The sequence below is a fragment of the Amphibalanus amphitrite genome, unplaced genomic scaffold (assembly GCF_019059575.1).
Source record: "Amphibalanus amphitrite isolate SeventyFive unplaced genomic scaffold, NRLGWU_Aamphi_draft 000075F_arrow, whole genome shotgun sequence".
Classification (NCBI taxonomy): Eukaryota; Metazoa; Arthropoda; class Thecostraca; order Balanomorpha; family Balanidae; genus Amphibalanus; species Amphibalanus amphitrite.
Window position 1 is genome coordinate 483,179 of NW_024881571.1, and position 20,419 is coordinate 503,597.

General features: G+C 47.9%; 1 protein-coding gene across 5 annotated transcripts in view; it reads left to right on the forward strand.

Moving 5' to 3' along the window:
- The window catches only part of LOC122379294 (vacuole membrane protein 1-like), a 29,554-nt gene that overhangs the window by 1,375 nt on the left and 7,760 nt on the right, over window positions 1–20,419 (forward strand). The window contains exons 1-3 of one of the 5 annotated variants that reach the window (XM_043361352.1): window positions 10,134–10,171; window positions 19,447–19,691; window positions 20,071–20,161. In XM_043361352.1, the coding sequence (XP_043217287.1) occupies window positions 19,492–19,691; window positions 20,071–20,161 (291 nt within the window). In that variant the 5' untranslated portion in view covers window positions 10,134–10,171; window positions 19,447–19,491. Of the gene's footprint in view, window positions 1–10,133; window positions 10,172–15,578; window positions 15,908–16,216; window positions 16,293–18,941; window positions 19,141–19,446; window positions 19,692–20,070; window positions 20,162–20,419 lie in introns of those variants that run through there. The other 4 variants (XM_043361349.1, XM_043361350.1, XM_043361353.1 and 1 more) reach the window with 4 other exon arrangements.

A 20,419-nucleotide genomic window follows, 5' to 3' on the forward strand; every position in this document is an offset into this window, starting at 1 on the left:
TTTTGGTTTCGACCTTATCTTTTGGCTCATTTCAATATATCTACTTTTAACTCATGTTCACGTCTGTATGGTGGATGGTGTTGGGAACGAAGGAGGGAAAGGAAGCAGAAACACACTCGATCGCGTTTTCATCAGTAATACCCCTAGACAGCACATAGAGTAAACGATTGAAGAATATAGTGAAGGACACAATCCCCTAGACATATCTAGCGATAAGACAGCAATGCAGCATAGCAGCATATACAAAGGGACAACTTTCAAATTACATTGGGGGCTCGTCCGGGATATCAAACTCTGTTCTGCTCGAACAGGACCCTGATTGTATATGCCGTTGATTCATTGCATGTTCTTGCTTGTAAAGTTTTCAGGTTCTTTGTTGTTCCAGAATGATTCGTGGATCTTCGTTGGTGTAGCTTGCTGCTCGTGATTCGTAAACTTTCCGTTTCACCGTGTTCGTGAAACATGAATTGACTGGTCAAATTTGTGTATTTCCATTTCCAGTTACCTTTATTTGATGGCGAATGGCTCGAGTTCCAGACTCTACTAGGTTCGCCAGGCCAATTGTTGGTCCGCATGCTGCATGGGCAACCTACATCGGACGCACCGTCGAGGTCACCATCTCTTGAAGTTCAATTGATTCAGGTTAGTCTTGCTTACTTCTGTGGGTCTACTTACTTTGCCTTCTGGCGATACGCTACTCGGTCGTATACCTCGCAAATCAATTCGTTCGCATCGTTGGCATGACAGCAAATGGCTATTTAACTCATGGTATAAAAGAATGTCCAGATATGCTCTATGGATTACATCCATTCGATTCCTTTGACTTGAATATGTGTTCGGATGATACTTACTTGGTATAATTGAACTTTATCAAGAAGTTGCCCGTAAGGCGCTCATATAATGCCGACTTGGTGTTATTGAGCTGGTCCATCTGTTTGATCTGATAACATCGGCTTTGTGTTCTTATTTTTTCATGAATTTTTACGCTCAGACGTTACTGACTTGGCATTAGGTAGCTAACTCTGACTTCGTTGTCATTGGACGTTCTGATGACACCGACTTGGTGTCATTGAACTCTGGGGTAGTTGCCATAGGATGTCTGCAGTGACCAGGTGCATTGCAGCGCAGTGGTCAGCTAGCTGGTTCGGGGCAATAACTATCCACAGATAAAAACAACGCGAGTTCGATCATCTGATCGCCAAACCGGATATACCATTCGATCAGCTTTCAAGATCGCGGAAGTATCCCATGATCAAGGTTCCGGAGTTCAGAGGTTCGTTGTCAGAGGTCCGTTGACATAACCTTACATGGCCCTGACACAGTCCGAAGTGTCATTGTGACTGAGTGGATTGATGCCTCGCTGACATGATTAGTTATTCTTTTGGGTTTTTAACTGGTTGGTCACTGGTAGAGTTGCATTATGGCTGAGTTGTTGACAAGGTTCAGTGTACAAGATCGGTTCAATGTTTCACAGTTTGAGATGTCATTTATTTGTGAGAGTACAACGTCGTTTACATCTATTCAGTTCTTACACAGGAATTTCAATATTTCAGAGCATGTGGCAGGTTTCCGGTAAGTCGAATTCAGGTGAAGTAATTCTCTCTGTGTTAGACCCTTTGCCCTAGTTGATAGGTAAATTTTGTATCAATTAGTCATTATTTTGGTTAACATTGGACGGCAATATACTTTTAACTTTGCTTCGGTTCAAACAGACAGTCATCTCATCAGTCAGTTGAGGGTTGTGATTTGTGAAGATAATCCCAGTCAACATTGGTGATACTCCCGTCCAGTTGGGAAGTATTTGACAGAATGATAAACGCATTTGGTATTTGGCGGGTGATGTGCTGGGCCAGAAATGTGGTTTCCGTTTATTGAGTAGGTCGTGCCGTCTGCCTACGTCCCTGAGAGAAGGGCGAGTGCTAGGTAGGACGTGCAGCCTACAGACGTCTCTTGGAGGAGGACGTCACCGGACCGTCTGCTCGCGGGGAGCAGGACGGCAGTCGCGGCCCGGACGCGTAGGAGCTGAGGAGAACTGGTGATAGGGCCTGCCCCACCTATCTACCAGAGTGAGTAGCATGGCAGAGGGTGGTCCTCTGGGGGTCCATGCCCACCGAACATACACCGGCCGGGTATGGGTGGAATTCTCGGTCAGCTTACGCTCTAGGCATAAGGGCTGGGCGTGCAGTGACGGGAGCAGCAGGTCACTGGCACAGGCGACAATCCATGCTGAGGAGGTGTTCCTGGCATGTGAAAAACGGAACCATTTGAGCGTGTAAGGCGGCAAACCCCACCGCAAATACACTGCTACCGGAGTATAAAGAGTCGAACACTCCGGCGACTACAGGAGAGATGAGGCCAGCAGCGGACCCGACCAACAATTTACTTGCTTCAGGAGGTGACCGCAGCATCGATAAGGAAGGTGGGTTGTTTTATATCCGAGATAGGATGACTCGGTTGACTTGTTTGGCACTGCTCAGGAGTTGCTGGAGCAGCAACCCGACTTACAGCTTAATGACTTTGGAAGGTAGTCGCAGCAGTCGATCGGAAAGGTATGATTCACATTCAAGGTTAGATGGTTAGATGATTAATTGGCTGCTTGTTTTATTGCACAGGTGTTGCAGAAGCAGCAAACCCGACCAACACCATAATTACTTTAGGAATGGTACTTCAGGAATTGACCAGTGTCGGATAATTGACCACAGTGTCGATAAGACAGGTGTCTTAGGAAGATGACTCGGTTGCTTTGCTTCGTTTGCACAGGTGTTGCAGAAGCAGCGAAACCGATCGACGTTAACTTGTTTCAGAAGATGACCGCAGCGTCGATAAGAAAGGTGACTTGGTTGCTGTGCTTCGTTGCACAGATGTTGCAAAAACAGCAAACCCGACAAACAGTTGAAATGTGAGTAGACTTCAGGTGACTGCAGAGGGAAAGATAGTGTTTAAGACGGAAAGTGGTTTTCGTCTCGTTTTATCTCCATTCCATGGCAGGAGGTAGTACGACTCGAATCCTTGCTTAGCTGCACTTTGCAAGTCATAGCAAGTGCAAAACTCTTCAGGAGTCCATCCCGTGGCTCATCTCCAGAGTAGGAAGATAGACATAAATGCTTCATGTCCTGCTTCATCGTGAATTACTGCGTGGGTCTTGCAGTTGAGATAACAAGGCAAAGAAAAATAGTAATTCGGCCGTCAGCAGTTACCAAGTGAGCTGACTGAAGCCGAAAGGTTTCGATTTCAGCGCAGGTACGAGGCACGAGACGTCCCGAGGGAAGGTCTTGCCGGTAAAGCTAAACCGAGCAGAACCGCAACGGTAAGGGACAATGCAAAATTTACGAAATATTGGATTGATTTCGTTGTCTCGACTTTCGAGTAACACTTACGTTAATGTTTTATAGCAAGATTCTGGAGTAGCATCAACTGTGCAAACTGACCACACCTTTTCCTGTGGAACGATTTAAATATGAACCCGAAAGCCTATGTAGTTAGAACCTGCAATCCTATGTGAACTCGTTCAGCACTCATGTGAATCATTTGGCAATCCCAAAGCTGAACGAAGGGTCAACGTCATATTGAATGGAAGGTGTACCAGTTACTGTGGTTGACTTTCGTTGTATTGTCTGCAACAGACACCGCGCTGCCGAGTGGAGGTCCTGATGGATTTATCCAACCCTGCATGGAGCGCCACCGTCTCGTGAGTGACCAGCGACGGTGATGTCGGGTCACGAACAAAAGTAAGAACAACCCTTGAGATCAAAAGATCAAAGCCAACGGGCATGTGCTCACTTGTTAAAGTCAAGCAGACGAGTTTGCTACAATCTGCTTCAGCGTATGCATGAAGGTCGTGATAAGGGTCAGTTGGTGCTCGAGGTATAAGTTGTGGTGAAGCAACAATCTTGTGCATTGCCTTGAAACTAGATCCAGCGACATGGATCTGTGCAGACCAAAAGATGCGCGGGCATAGAACCGGCATAGACAATAGGACAAACTGCTCGTGTGCTGCGATGCTCGCATCGTCTGGTCCCTCCCAATGTCCTCAGGTCATTGGAGCCAGCAGCAGAGTGCGTCCTACACAGGTATCTGAGATACCAAAAGGTCTACAAGCACCACCAATCTCTCGGCATGTCAGATTGACTTCAGCCTCAACACCTCACCCGAGCCCTTAGGACCAACATCTCGATGCTGAGTGCTGCCAGAAGTCGGAAACGCATCCTTCTGTTCTAACGGAGGCAAACGATCACTTGCCCGTCGGTTGTAACTTATCTCCTCCAGGTGTGGCGGCCATAAAGCAGACGGATGGACCCATCACGTTATCACTCGTGAGTTTTTAAAGTCGAAGCCCGTATTGGGAATCGTTAACAAGCGTACCCTTTACATTGCACGAATGACGACATGCTCCTTTGTAAATCGTTTCCGGTAAACCACGAAATTCCCATCCCAGAAACAGTCCACAGGTCAGTAGCAAGGAGATGTGGTTCCCAGAATAATATAAATGTAAAGGTGCAGTGATTGCCTTTCTCCAAGATTTTGTATCCAGCAGCACTACCACGGTGCAATGCTAAAGCTGAAGCTAAAGTCGTGTGATCTTATCTATCAAGCTATTAAGTGATTATGTATTTTGCACTATTGTCATATTTGCCGAAAGGCACAAAACAGTTAAAACAGTTTAAGACGCCGCATTTGCCATTGTGTACAAGTCAAACTCGGTTTGACCCAGTCAGACTGTAAGTCTATTATTACGTACGTATACCCGTTCACCCCCTAAGGTTACAGTTCTTCGTTCGCCATAAAAATGGGAGGGATGTGAGAAATATCGTTTCCATCTGCTCTGAGCGGCTAATCGGCGACACTCATTATTTCCAGCGACGGAAAGCGCCCCGTCAGTCGGCCCGGAGGCCAAGGCCGACCAACCGGCGGCGGCTCGCTCGGTTCCTATCTCGCTGACCTCCACCGTTCGCCCACAGCAAAAACACTCGGCGAGGGTTAGGTCAGATAATGGGTTGACGACACACCAAGGGCAAACGACTGTCGGAGAGGTATAAAACGGGCGCCAGACGCAGCAGCGACACACTCACACAGTCCACACCACACTCAACAACATCCACTCTCCAACACTCCACTCAACATGCACAAGTAAGTACCTACGTAAGAATGACTCAGACCAGACGGTCTGCCCCAGCCAGCTCTCTTGGAGCTGTGCTGTGGGGACAAGGTGACGTGACGTCTTCTAGGAAGTCCGTTTAACTTGCCGAACTATTCGGTATATGGTTGAACTGTTTGTTTTGTCTTTCGGCTACCCATTCGGTTATCTCTTTCGCCCTTGTTTTTTGGTGACCGTTGACCGCCGTTGTCCGGTCTCACTGCGCTGTTTGTGTTTCAGCCTGCCCGCCATCATGACGCTGACCAGGGAGCCGATTGGCTCGGCTTGGCGGCAGCAGGCTGTTCTTTCGGCACTCTTCCGGCCTCTACAATATCGGCATACTCGAGTGCGATAGGAACTCGAGTGGGACTGATTTTCGGTCTTCTTTCGACACTTCCGTATTCTTCGATATCAGCCCGTGCTAATGCAACGGCTATTCGTGCAGGACTGATTTTCGGCCTTGTCTCGTTTAATGACTCGATCGCTTCCTTTTGACATTTTGGTTTCGACCTTATCTTTTGGCTCATTTCAATATATCTACTTTTAACTCATGTTCACGTCTGTATGGTGGATGGTGTTGGGAACGAAGGAGGGAAAGGAAGCAGAAACACACTCGATCGCGTTTTCATCAGTAATACCCCTAGACAGCACATAGAGTAAACGATTGAAGAATATAGTGAAGGACACAATCCCCTAGACATATCTAGCGATAAGACAGCAATGCAGCATAGCAGCATATACAAAGGGACAACTTTCAAATTACAATGGGAACGGCGTACCCGAAATTGGGAACGATTTCACCGACGCCTTTCAGGGGCTCTTTTCATTAACAAGCATCACGTCCAACGCCGCAAATTATTGTTAACGCAACAATCATCAAATGACCTTTCCGGCAAGACCGTTGCATGTTTCGCCCGGTCTTCTGCGCTTTTATTCCCGTCGATCTCGCAGCGGGCACGCCCCCCTCTCAGTTGGTGACATACCAGGGAAATAAGCTAAAATTAGAGTGCTCTATTTATTGCTCCTGCCCCATGTTGAAGAGATACCCCTAAAAGCGTGATCTTTTATCGGCCCTTACGCAGCAAGGCAGTACTTCTCAGGCCGGTGGATGGTATCAATAGAAAGAGAATGCGTCAAAGATTAACATGGATTAATTAAAATAACATTAAAATGTTAATTAAGCGTGGAAATTAGTCCCAAACTTAAGCTAATTATTGCTCCTACCTCGGCGACAGCGCTCCCCGCAGTCAGCGGAGAAGCTAAAATAAAAGCCACCATCCTCCTCCGTAAGTCAATTTTAGAGCGGCCGAGTGGGCCGATGCGGGGCCACCAAACTGAGGTGAGACGTGGCTAGCAATTGCGAACTGCCATAGAAATCAATATCTTAAGACGTACAATATGGGATGATTACTCTGAAGCAGGAGTGAAAGCATGAGTAGCTAGCAAGAAACGAAATGCATAGATTGGTTGAATTATGTACAATAGGCACAGCTCATATGAAGCCATTTCTTTGATGTTGACATTTGACATAACCCTTCCTCTCCTCACCTACGACTAAGTACGTTGGCAGTTACCGGCATAGTTTTTTTTTAGCACGAGTGTAATTCGCCATCGGACCGCAATGCATGTTGCTAGGCTGCTGCAATTACAACGAACATACGAATACTGCCTTCATTTGTAGACGTTTGTTTTTTAGGCGGTCTTTGACGTACAAGGGGGCATACCTGTCGACAAATTGAGTTTCTCCGAATTTCAAAAACTCCCAGAATTCCAATTCCTTATGCACTGTTGTAGGTACAGCTATGTTCACAAGTTTTCGTTTCCTCCTGCTCTAAAAAGGATGATATTTGTCGATTTCGTGCGTCGCTGATAGAAGGGTGCGTTTAATAATTAGGCCCAACGCTTTCTGCATCCGCGAGTACCTTGAAAAGGGAACAACAGTTTCCATTTATTACACTATGGGACAAGTGACAAAATGACCACCGCAACACGCATGAAACGGAGCTCATATTCCTAAAAAATGTCTACAATCACTTCTTTTCTGACACTATTAGCAAATACCATCTCAAGTTAGGTGGTTGACAGACAGTCAATGGAGATCTGGGGAGACTGAGTGATGCCAATTCACCACTTAACTGATAATGAGGGCCGAGGGAAGAGAAACATGCAACATGCACAACTGACAACTTGACAAGTGACAAAACACTACCACTATTGCGCAGTGCACAACAAATTTCAGCAGCCAGCCCAAAAATGCTTTTGGTGGCTAATTGCAAAACAAGTCACTAATAAATGTCTTAGTTGCAGCTGAACACTGCACAATGATCACACTGTTCACACATTGAGTGGGATGCCACAGGTGGTTTGAATCACACTTTGGTACAACTGCAAATCTGAAGTGTTGTCATGAGGTTCATGCCTCCATGATCACAGCACTTTGGTTGTGGTTGGCATAACACTTGTAGTCTGCAGAGTTCCACATGAACTGCAGACACCTCATCTGGTGGTCTTCATGTTGCTCAACTTCTTCAGGAGGCAAATGTCGACCACCCAGCGGAAGCATGGTCCTGCAGAAAAGAAAGGTAATGCATAAGGTACAAACATTATCTGCTGAAACAGCCCCTTCTGTTTGCTGTTATTAAACTTTTAACATAACATAACAACATGTATTCCATGTATATTACATTTGTTGAAGTAAAATACTGCCCGCTATTTCAAAACCAGAAAATAAAATTATATTGTGGCATAATTCACATGCTCAGCTATCCCTATAATTAATTTAAAATTTGGCATATTCTATATAACACATTCATAGAATGTTCTACTTCACGTCACAAGGACTCACAATCTTTCTGTTGGGTGTTTGATTGACGCATTAACTAGGTTTGTCTTAGGTTTTATTATTGCAAAAAATTCATATTGCATTATTGTATCAAAATACTGCCAGCAATAACAAAACAAGAACATGAAATGTCAATGAGCAAGCCGCCTTTCCTAAAAATGGATTACTTTGAAAAGAATTTTAGTTTCTTTGAAGGAAAAGGAGAAATGATTATCAGGTTATTATCAAAAACCACTCAACCAGCAAGTGGCTGGGTGGTTTCACAGCAAACATCAAGCCAAAACATATGCTTACATTCATCTAACAATTGAGCCATTTGACTACACAAGGATATGTGAGCAGAATAATAATACAATCATCCAATGTTGACTTCCTTGCAAAGTTTATGCCTTATTTTATGAAAATGTGTCACTAGAATATGATACTTATCATCGAATAGTATTTAATTTACGATTTATTTCGATCGGAACGCACATGGGGTCCCGCGCCATTTTCGTCGACGATAAATATGATCGTGTTTCATGAAGAGATAAGGGGTTTCAATGGTCTTTCAAAGCAATAATTTGATGCAAAAATTTGTAGGAAATAATATAAAGCTGGTTCAAATGGCCATCAACCATTTAAAACACCGAAAATACTCACAACTCCGTCCCGACGGCCACGCAGCACCGCGCACGCCACACTACTGGCACAATGCCAAAACTGCCGTCACAGCAGAAATGTTTTTTTTTCTCGATTGCAATTGTGGAATTATTTATTAAACAGAAGATTATCTTTCCGAAAAACCGACTGATTTCATACACAGATGCATGGAAAATAAAAAAATCCCGGTAAGTTTATTTGTATTGTTTTGTCGATTTTGACATGCTCCTAGTTTGCAGCCATATTTCGATATGTTCTACAGGGAGTTCAGAATTATTTCAGGACCAATATTTTCCTCATTCATTTTCCCGTCGATCATGAAATTTTTAGAGCGGAACAATTAGTTTCCAGGCGGTCCGAGCGGTTTTCGTGAGAAGGGTGCAAAAATCGGCGTCATTTTTAGAGCCTCGACACCAGCTCAACACAGGACCCTATGGGAGACGGTGAAGCAGCGGGAGCAATTAATAGAGCGCTCTAATTTTAGCTTATTTCCCTGGTGTGTCACCGACTGCTCTGCAGGATTACGTAATCCACAACGCTCAGCGATGTTCAACAAGGTCTTCCATACCTATATCCACCGTCCGCGCCGAGGGTGGAGACATGTCAAGCACCTGTCTGCTAATCACCGAGAGTTGACGAGCACAAGAAGTATCCAAAAATGGGAACGCTGAATATGTTACACCCTCAAAACACCTAGTCCCAATGAAAATCTAGTTTTTTCCTTTCTTAATGAGTGTAAGTGGCAAAAGGCCTGGTAGGATGGGCACGAGGTATGATCGAAATCAGCATAAAAATTATAAATAAGTCACACAGAGCGACCTATATCAGAGAAATTCCCCCCAAACGATCATGCTTAGAAACGCCGAAGACAAAAACCACGCTCATGACGCTGCTTATAAAACAACGCTAAACAGCTAGCATCCAAATAAAATATGTCTTTCAGGGCTGATAAAATACAGCTGAATGATTTTAAACCACTGAAACTGAGTTAACAACAGTAGTTCGGTAAAATCACTGACGTTCCACGCGGTCGATCGCCCCGACACCAAAAGTCAACAATATTACCTCGGGACTGTCCGCGTGTTCGCTTGCATATGTCAGCATCTGGTGTCGCTAGAATGAAATTTCATAACCAGGCGAAAATTATTATACTTGACCTCAAAATGTAAAAAAATGCTTCATTTTCCTTAAAATTGCATGTTAAATGTCGTATAACCCATATTTCCACCATTCTGTCATTTTTAAAAAATCATTAAAAATATCATTCCACGGTCAATTTCCTTGTTCCACGGTCAGATTAAAGATAACTTTATGGAGATTTAGTAGATACTTAAATCAGCGTGCACTTTTTTGAGACGTGATGCACTTTTGAGTTTTAGTGGGCGAACGGCCGAAAAATTGCCTTCCGTTCTCATAAATGGGAACGCCCGTTCCCATATTTGGGAACTCCGTTCCCAAAAATGGGAACGTTCCTATATTTGGGTACTCATGACCATAGTTCCGCCTACTGAATTCGTATCAACACAGTCTCAAGTCACTGTATAACAATTTTGGTCTGTTTGCTCTTTACATGGCAGTATTGGTAGGGTACCCTGCTTTTCTGGAAGTTCTGAAGCCTTCACTCCTGCTGCCAGATCCATTCCAGGGGGAGCATTTAGGGCAAATGCTTGCCACGCCCCCCCCCCCCCCCGACTCCTGAGTGCCCAAAATTAACAAAAATTTGTGGTTTTTCTAGATCAAAATGAAAACTAAACTCTTATGAGTAAAAGTCTGTTTTAAACTGAACAGCAGTGCATAAGGATCTAAATCCTTTGAGTTTTTGGAGTTTCGAGAAACTTTTTGGGAGTATGCTGGATGCCCCCTCCCCCCCTCCCTGTGGCCTGCATTGCCAAAATCACTTTTCTGGAATCTGGATCAGTGAGTGTTCACTCCTAGAGTATGAATTCTTCCTGTCATGTTTTTGTTTTGTGAATATCTTCAGTTTTTAAATGGTGCAAAAGGAGGTAATCGGTTATCACCCTTATCAGTGCTACACTGCATGCCTCCTTTTTAATATGTGCATTGTGAAACATTGCAAAAGATTGCTTCTGCTTGAGGCTCAGGACTCAGGGACAGGTTCATTTCAATTTGATGACTGATGGCTGGTAACTGCCAGTTGGGAAAAGGCTGCATTTATGCTCAACTTTTTGTGAAGTTCACTTGATTTTGTCTGAGATTGGTGCTTGACAACTTGGTCAAAATAGCTTGAACTTATGGCTAGGATGCTTTTAAACCGTCCGGGGGGGGGGGGGGGGGGCTGTGCCGCAGCGGCGCCGGAGGCTTGATGGCTCTACTGTCACGGCCCCGGGGTCCGGGGGCTGCACAGTGATGCAAATGGGGTTCACGAGTGGCCATAAATACCCAAAAGTCAAGTTTACCAAATCGAGTTAATTGTGATATGGCCGAGTAGACAAATGTTTGGGGCATCTGAAATCACATGGCTTTCATGTTTTTGTCAAAACCGGCCTCGTGTATAATCGTCAGAAGTCGCGACATTTTCTAGGTCGTAAAATGACGGTCAGACACTCGCAAGTTCAAACGCCGCTGGTTTGCGTTCATTTCGTACAAATTGAAAAAATTATGCATGGGAATGATCCCCAAAGCCTTCTGCTTCTAATGCCGGGTCACAAAAAGCCGTATCTTATTCGCTTTGGCGGTAATCTGACTATTTATCATCATGCTGCAATCGCAGTTTTTTACTAAAAAAAAAATGCTTTCGTTTCACCTACAGCACTTAACACAGTGTGTGCCCGTTAGTCCACCATACCATAGCCTTCCCTAATCATTTCTGAGTCGCATCGTGAAAGAATTAAGGCGCTAGCACAGGGCTGACCGGCGCTACAGAGGTTTTTGTCCGGGCGGTCGGGTGCCGCAGTGGGCGCGCAGTGGGCGGGTGGGCCCGCGGCACCCGACCGTGCCGGACGAAAACTTCTGTAGCGCCGGTCAGCCCTGTGCTAGCGCCTCAATTCTTTCACTATGCGACTCAGAAATGATTAGGGATTGCTATGATATGGTGCACTAACGGGCACACACTGTGTGAAGTGCTGTAGGTGAATTGAAAGCAAATATTTTTGGTAAAAAACTGCGGTTGCAACATGATTACAAACAGTTAGCTCACCGCCAAACCAAAATAGATACGGCTTTTTATGACGTGGCATTAGAAGCAGCAGGTTTCGGGGATCATTTTCATGTATAATTTTTGCAGTTTGTATGACATGAACGCACGCTAGCGGCACTTGAATTTCAAGTACCTGACAGTCATTTTACGACATCGAAAATGTCTCGACTTCTGACAATCATACACGAGGCCGGTTTTGACAAAAACATTAAAATCATACTTTTTCAGACACCCCAAACATTTGCCTGACTGACCATATTACGATTTATTCGATTAAGTGAACTTGAATTTTGGGCCTTTTTCGTATTTATGGCCACTCGTGAACCCCATTTGCATCACTGTGGGCTGTGCCGTTGCTTCACCGTCAGCCTGGGGGCTGTGCTGCTGGGGCGCCGGCGAACCGGTGGCCACGCTGCCGGAGTACCATCGGCTGTGGGCTGCACCGCCCCGCGGCACAATCATCCGAGGGCTGCGCCGCCGTGGCGCCGGCGGCCTGATGGCTTTACCGCCGTGGCGCCGACGGCCGGGCGGCTGTGCCGCTGGTCGGCGCTACGGCATGCTGGCGCCATCTACCGCCACCTACGACGGCGCCGCGGCCGTTTAAAGGGACCCTCCCACCTTCAAAAAAGTTCATGAATTGGCATGAAAGTGATGTCGCTCGGTTCAGAAAGAGCGAAAACGAATATCTACCAAATTTCACCGAAAAATATTCACCGGTTTTCAAGATATTAGACTTTTACTTTTGTTTACTTTTTTGGGATCTCCGCTGTTTCTAGCGACTTTATTTTAGAAGTGCGGCGTTTGCGGCAGATGTTGCGCGCAAATAGCATATACCACCGCGTGCTACAAAACGTTTTAGTCAAACATTTAAAAATCGTTAGATATCTGCGCTGACGTCACACATTCAGAGGGGTATTCCTAAGCATTAGCCCCTCTGAATCAAAATGCTGCAATTTTGAAATTCAATATTTCCGATTTAAGGCATTTCTCGATGTTGTGAGTGCCGAAACCGGTAATTGTGAGCCAGGGACCCCATTTTGGCTATCTCAACTCAAATCTAATGTTAAGGTGGGAGGGTCCCTTTAATCGACGGCGCGCACGCTGGCTGGAGGTCAGCGGTACCCGTCCGAGGAGGGGCAATGCTGGCCGTCTTTCACTCTGACTTTTTGTTGTTAATGATGGCGTCACCTCCTTTACCAACCTTCACTAACAACTGACTGTCTTCTCTCTAACATTACTAATCCATCTGATCTCCTGTATCCTTGCCAGCCGGTGGCGCCATATATCTATTCACTATGTTTTTGTTCGTTGACTCAAACTACATACCTTATTTGCCTATTTTCTGTATTGATTAATAAACCGCCGGTGGAAACCGGAAGAGAGATGAAACCTTAGGCCAGCTCTACGAACAGAAATTGATGGCTAGGGCTTTGACTATCCTAATTGAAGAAACCCACAATTTTGGACAGGCATTGAAAAAATAACTGTTGATGTGAATAAAAATTTCAGATAGCCCAACTGATACATTTTCATGCCTGAGTTATTTTGTGGTAGGTTCCTAGTTGGTGAAGCTTGTGATAGACAGAATTAAAAATAATAGCAGCCAGCAATTTTTATTTTGGTTAAACTTGCCTCTGTGCTGAACTTCCTTGATTTCAGGCTTTAGTCAATAATGTTATGTTCCAGTCTTCCCCATAGGCTCCAATGTTTTGGAGAGATGGATTAATACAGCTGGGCTCAAGAGTCCAGGGGCCAGGGCCTATTCCAACAGAACTTGGTCCACACTGCACACTCAACTCTACAGTGCACACTGTTCAGTGCTCAGCTCTTGACCTCCAGAACTTGGTGTGCACTCAACTGAACAGTTCACACTGCTCAGCTCTTGACCTCCACCATCTGTCCAAGAAATTACGGGTCAACAGGCTTCAAGGAAGTCTAAAATATTGAAAAGAGAAAGGGTATGGTGTTAGCTGGCATGCTATGACACAAACTGGCCCTATCACTGGCTAAAGGTGACAGGAGTTGTTCCAGCTAAGTGCAGACTATCCCTGTCAGAAGTCTTCTATGTTGGGCACTGCATTGGTTGCAATGGTTTAGCACTTCCCCATGTAGCTGATTACACTGTATAAGCATTTTGCTGGAAAGCAATTCTGTTTTGTAGCATGACTTGCTATGTCTCTGTCCCTCTTTCTCTCTTTCTCTATCTATCTCTAGACTCTAGCTCCTGCTTTGTTCTTTTTCACCTGGTTCCATACCTATACTCTTGTTTTAATTTGATTAATTGATTGGAGAATTAGTCATGGTTTACTTAGACTTCTAGTTATGAGCTTCAGGGTCTCTGTCTTGTCATTTTCCTTGATGCTGGGTTTGGGGCTAACTTGCTAGAAATGTTCTTTATGCGATAGTTCCTAATCGTCTTCACCAGTTAAAGTAATGTTGTGACTTGTTACGGAGCGAGCGAAGCGAGCGGAGTCTTACGTAGAATAACGGAAATTTCTGAGTATGAGCGGCCGGCCGGCCGGCCGTGGGGACGCTCTTCAAAAGCTAATATCTTAGGAACGGGACATCCGATTGACAAGCGGTCTTCTTTACTGAATGTCACTTGGACGTAAAAGTTCTGTGGTGTGATGGCCACCATGCGTTCTTGCCAACCACCGCACGTGGCGCGTGGTAAAGTTGGACATTTTTTAAGAACCCCCAAAATTGCAACCTCAATAACGGCCTAACGGCTGGGCCGATTGAATTGAAACTCGGTACACAGTTAGGTCTCCATCAGATAATTCATCTGCATGTGTTAGGGTTGGGGTGCTGCTGCACGTGCGCACGTGCAGGGGTCGTTTCCAGATCTCGAGAACGGCTGGACCGATGGCGCTCAAATTTGGTACACGGTTAGGGACCAGTTAGTAGGGTGCCGTGCACAAGTCAGTTGGGACCCATTTTGCACGTGCGCACGTGCAGGGTGCCGCTTCCAGATCTCTAGAACGGCTGGGCCGATTGTGCTCAAATTTGGCACATCGCTAGAGACCGGTTAGTAGGGTGCCGTGCACAAGTCAGTTGGAGGTACCCCCTCGAAATTTCGCACGTGCAAGGCCCACCCTCTCGCTCGCTCCGTTAGTCGCCCCATAAGGCGTTATACTGGTGGGTAGGTAGACACTTTTGCACTCATTTGTCTTGAATTATTGCTAGTGATAATGATGAAGCCATGAAGCAAGATCTCTGTTAGTGTCAACCTGCACCTTTGAGTTTTAGCAATGGTCTGATAAAATGATTTCTGCTTGTCGTTCGATCGTTCTTATTGTCTTAGCTGTGTTTAACTCAAGGGCGCATTTAATCAAATGGTCACAATGGTAGCTGGTGGATTACAGATTAAGTGGTTGTATCCATTGTACTCGCTCTTTATCAGAACATGATAAGCATCGCCAATCTTCTACCCATCTTCATGGACAGCTCTAGATGGTTGATCGGTAGCCGCCAGTCTGAAAAGGTTATGTCATGTGGAATGTGTCCTTAAAACTGCTGAGTGGTCTGAATGCTGGCATTGATTGCTGACGGTAACTCCAATCCAATTAGCCGTGATGGGGTCGGCTGTGATTTCTGTCAGAAGCTTCAATCAGCTGAATGGTTAAGGGAGGCTGCTGGGTGATCCAATCGGATAAGTGGTCAGATGGGATATGTGATCGCTGCCAACACTTCTATGGGTTCTAACGTCTTGTCTCCGGGCCTGCATTTGCACACTTTGTCCCGCACCTGTCCCGCCGGTCGCTGTCTCCGCTGTCACCTGGCGGCGGCCCCGTCACTGGGTCAGAGTCCGCCCGGCTCGCGCTCTGTCCGCCCGGCTATCTGCGGTGGCTCTGAGTGGCCGGCTGTGCGCGGCGCCGTGCCCCCTGATCTGGGGACACGGGTCAGCCGGCGGCGGCCCGTCGCCGCCCGGCCGGTCCTCAGTCAGCAGTGGTCAGTGTCCAGAGCGGCGGGCGCCGGCCGTCTCTCTGTGGGTGTTTGTGGTGTGTGACCGCGGCTCGGCTCTGGTGTTCGGGCTGAGCCGGGTGGGGAGCACCGGCGTACCGTCGAGACCCACCGACGGAAGATGAACGGAGCGGCGGCCTACACAGTGGTCAGCCTGCCTGCTCAGGCGGTAAGGGTCATCGACCTCACAGCAGTCGCACACCAACACAACATTTGCTCTACCTGCACCACAGCAGTCGTTTACCATCACCGTACCGGTTACCGGCCTCAGTTACCGGTCTTGCAATACCGGATACCGGTGGGCTTTGAGTGGCTGGTTATCCAATTACCGGTTCTTCCCTTCCCCGGTGCAGTGGCTGTTTTCAATAATCGTGTGCGCTGCCCTGCGGGACAGATCGAGCCTGCGTTCAGATGGTAACCGGGTCGACCTTGGCGGCGGCGGCCGGTGAGCCGATTCGGTTCGCGTCGGGGTTGTGTTGGGACCGGGCCGGACGGAGTCGGGACGGTCGGTCGGAGGCCGTCTCTGGCGGCTGGCCAGCGCTGGTGACGGTCCGGTACGACTCTGGTGCTTCTTTGTGTCGTCTGGTGTCGCCTGGTGTCGCGTAGTGCTAATGCTTCTTGGTGTCTCTTGGTGCCACCCGGTTCTGTCTTCATCCGTCTGGTGCAGCATAGCATCGTCTGGTGCTGTGAGGTGCTGTTCGGTGTCGTCCAGTGTCATGTGGTGCGGCCTGTTGTGGTTTAGTGTCGTGTGGTGCCGCCTGGTACGCCGTGGTGGTGTGTTAGTTTTGTGCCATACACTAGCTGTTACCACGGGCCGTTACCATTAGACGGTGATAAGCTGTGTCCGCCTCGCCCGGCTGGCTGGATGGGTGGCCGGCAGGACTAGGTTTGGGCTGGGGGCCGGTAGAGTAAATATGTTGCTGGTCAGGAATGGCGGAGGTACAGTCTGTCTTAAAAGTACCGCGCAAAGTGACGGTGGATCCATCAAGCCTGACCGAGGAAGGGCCTGCTAAATTTTAGTCACCGAAGCAATTTACATCCTCGTCCATTTCCCAGTTCAATTGGTTTGGTGATTTGCAAATTACAGCAGGCCCTTCCTCGGTCCGGCTTGATGGATCCACCGTCACTTTGCGCGGTACTTTTAAGACAGACTGTACACTGTACAGGCAGTTTGTCGGGTTTTGTGTTATGTATGTACCCCGCCCGGTCAGCCGACAGGGACAGAACAGACAGATAACATGACACTTTATACTGGGGCGGGCGCTTAGGCACAGACAGCGTCCTGATTACCTGCGCTTTCAGTGGAGTCTATGCATAGCCTGACAAGTCGTCATAGTCTGAAAGTCGATGGGAAGTTTTTTTCACAAAGCGCTAGCGAGATTGGATGTAAGGTGCCTATCGGACGTATGTCACTGCCATTGCCCCTTATGGTCAGTTGGTGCGGCACGGGTATATTCCATCAAGAAACCCGCGCGAATGGCTATATTCCCGATATATTTCGAAAGATAGTCGACCAGCCGCTGAGAACTCGTATCGATTGATGGTAGCCTATCATTCTCAGCGAGGTCAAGTGTTGTCTGCAATCTGTGTCGATTTGCTTGAGTTAATCACAAAGGCTGGCCCCTGCGAGCGGCTGAAGATCTTGTGGCCGGCGTATAAGACTGATCTTGATTATCGTCTGGTCCGGCTTCTGAATTCTTTGCTCGCCAATGTTTTATCGACGTTCGACAATGTTGCGGCTCGATTGATCTCAGAGGGTCGTGCTTCATTGGGCTGGAAGTTAATTACGTGCTCAGTTTTATCACCTTGCTAAACAGCTTCGGTGTCGGCCTCCGCTCATGGGATGGGCTCTAAACTCGCTCCGGGAAGTGTGCTCGTTACACACATTTACCATTACGGTCGTAGCACGCGCCGTGTGGCAGAGGCGCGGGCGAGAGGGCGGGACCAGTCCAAGGTTTACCGGGTCCAGTGACTGTCAGCAGCGCGCGCGGAAATGTTTGTCAGCTGGCGCGGCGTCTGTCACCGGTATGTATGTGTGTGTCGTGCTCTTCCTCGGTTCGAGTTGAACCCTGCCCGCGTTTTGCGCCGTGACCTCACCTCAGTGGGCAGTCCGGGCTGTGCCCCTGCCCTGAGGCCATCGGTCGGTACCTCTGTACCGGGTAGATGAGTCCGGCAGATAATCTGACCCCTCGTCCCCCGGCGGCGGTCAAGTGGCGCCGGCCTTGAGGGGTTCTCGACCGGCCTCTGTGCCCCCTCCCCCTCCCTTGTCGATTTCAGTAGTTCAAGTGATGCGCCTCACTCAGGGCACAAGGCCGCTGAATATGCCGCAGCATCGCCGATCGGCCAGCGTCCGGCTGTAGGTCGCGCTTGACGGCGTAAATATTGATGTTCGAGCCGAGTGTTCTATAAGTGCGGACCTCAGCGTAAGGTCGATGTTTTGATGGTGGCTCGCGCTGATGTTTGACAGAAAGGGTCGATCTGGAGCATTCCTGTGGACCACCGCCTTTGGTGAGACTTCAGTCGGTTCGGTGAACTGTTTTGCGTTGTTGCGGAGTGTTGGGCTGTTTAGTTTCCGGACATAACTCTAGACTGTTTATTTTAGCGTTCTTTGTCGCATTTGGGTTGATCCAGGAACTGCTGTGTCAACTTTTCCATCTGCACATCCGGAAAGCCGCTGCAGATGTCCACTTAAACGTATCGGTCAAATGCGTCGCACAGTGTCCTCAGTCGAACAACCTTACTCTGTTATGAATGTCTGATGCTGGTCGATTCTGCGTTTGGTGACTTCCATCGATCCTTACGGGAACCTTCGGTTTACTGAATGTCTGATGCCCACACACTTGTGGGCACAAGCACTGATGAAGTAACTTCCACCATGTGAGTCACCTACTCGTAGCTGCTACTTTACTGATCCGCTCATGTCCATAAGCTTAGACGTGGCTTCCGCCCCTACATGTCACACATAGCACATCCAACTTTTGCCAATCGCACTGGATAATTCATAAACATTAGTTGAAGTACATAACCCGGCCGCAATCAGAAAGATCACGCCAGACATGCGCTAATCACAACAGGGATTGGAGCGACAGTGATCGACCAGCTGTCGACGCCACACGTGGGGCAGTCGGGGAGGGGGGAGGAAGTCTATCAGCTGGCTGTATAGTGGTTCCACTACTCCCCCCCCCGCCGGACTCGTCGTCACTAGCTGTGTGGCCGAGCCAGTGGCCGGTGGCATTAGGTACGGTGCGTCGGAAGGTCACAACTCACAACTACGCGCAGTGTCTCTCCAAAGCTCCACTGTGGAGAGGTTTTCCATTGCGGTGTTTGTGTATTGTGAAGAGAGAGTCGTGTTGGAAACTGCGCATCGTGTCTGACGCAGTTTTGTGTCGCGGACTGACATTGGTGAGGCAACGTAAATCGGAGTTGATATTTTACGTGAAATACTACGGTCGCGATCGCCTGATCCTGGCCCCATATTCGCTGACAGATCGTTATTTAATGTTTGCTGAAGATTTGTGGTAGTGTTCTCGCCAGCTGTCAGTCCTGCTTAGACTGGTGTGCCATTTTTCGCTCTCAACACTTCAGGAAGCGTACCATCCCTCTGGCATGCTCCCGTCTCCCTTCTGTTCTATTCTAAGCTGTTCCAACATCTATTTTTCACTCGATCATCCCGTTCCCCACTGACCATCACCCTCTCTGTTCCCCCAGGCGGCGGTTGAGTCTCCGTCGTCAGTGCGCAGCACAGTGATCTCAATGGGAGGCGAGTCGCGCGGACGGCGCCCCGCCCAGACAGCGCGGAACGGAGGCACCGCTACACACCCGCTCGACATCAACATGGTGAAGGTGGCCGAGCGGGAGGAGCGCGAGGGCATCGTGCTGTGGCGGCGACCTGTCACCACACTGCACTACTGCTCAAGAGAGCTGCTCATTGAGCTGGTCCGACTCGTCAGAAAGTGAGGAAACGATCGGGGAAGGGCAATGGGGAGGGGGTGAATATATTTGGGAGAGGAGAGAAGTAGAGGGAAGGGATTTCGAACTGTGGACAGTCACTGACTGGGAAGGGAGCGAGACGTGATGGGTGGATGGGCTGTCGGGGTCCGATGTTTGTCATTAGTTTCAGTCCTGTCAATGAAGATAATTCTGCGATGTGCATGATGAAGTGGCGATGCAATGCTTCTTAGTGGCACTGAACTAAGTGGCCACAATGCTACTTAGTGGCACTGAACTAATAACCTCGTCGTGTTATTTGTATTTGCTAGCTTTCTTTATCATGTTGATTGTAGTTGTATTTCGTCGCTGAATGTCCGTTCTGACGTGGCTCTCTTTTGGCAGACTATGGAGGAACCGGTTGATGGTGGTGCTAGCGCTAATGCTGGTCGCCCTCGGGGTGGTCATCTACTACACAGACGGCGAGCACCAGGAGGTACGCACGGCCCTCCACGTGGCGTCTGCCCACCGCCCGGGGACAGGGGAGGGGCTCTGACGTATGGAGAGTGGCGCGATGGTGCGGCCTTGACTCTGGGACTGGGCCGCGAGGAGTGGTGGGGGCTCGGAATTACATATTTAATGTTTGCGTACTGTCGTATTATCGAGGCGTGTGGGCCCGTCGCTTACTGTCGCTTCCTGTATCAGGAGTTCATGTCGCGAAGTGCGCAATATGAACTGAATGGGACCGTGTTTA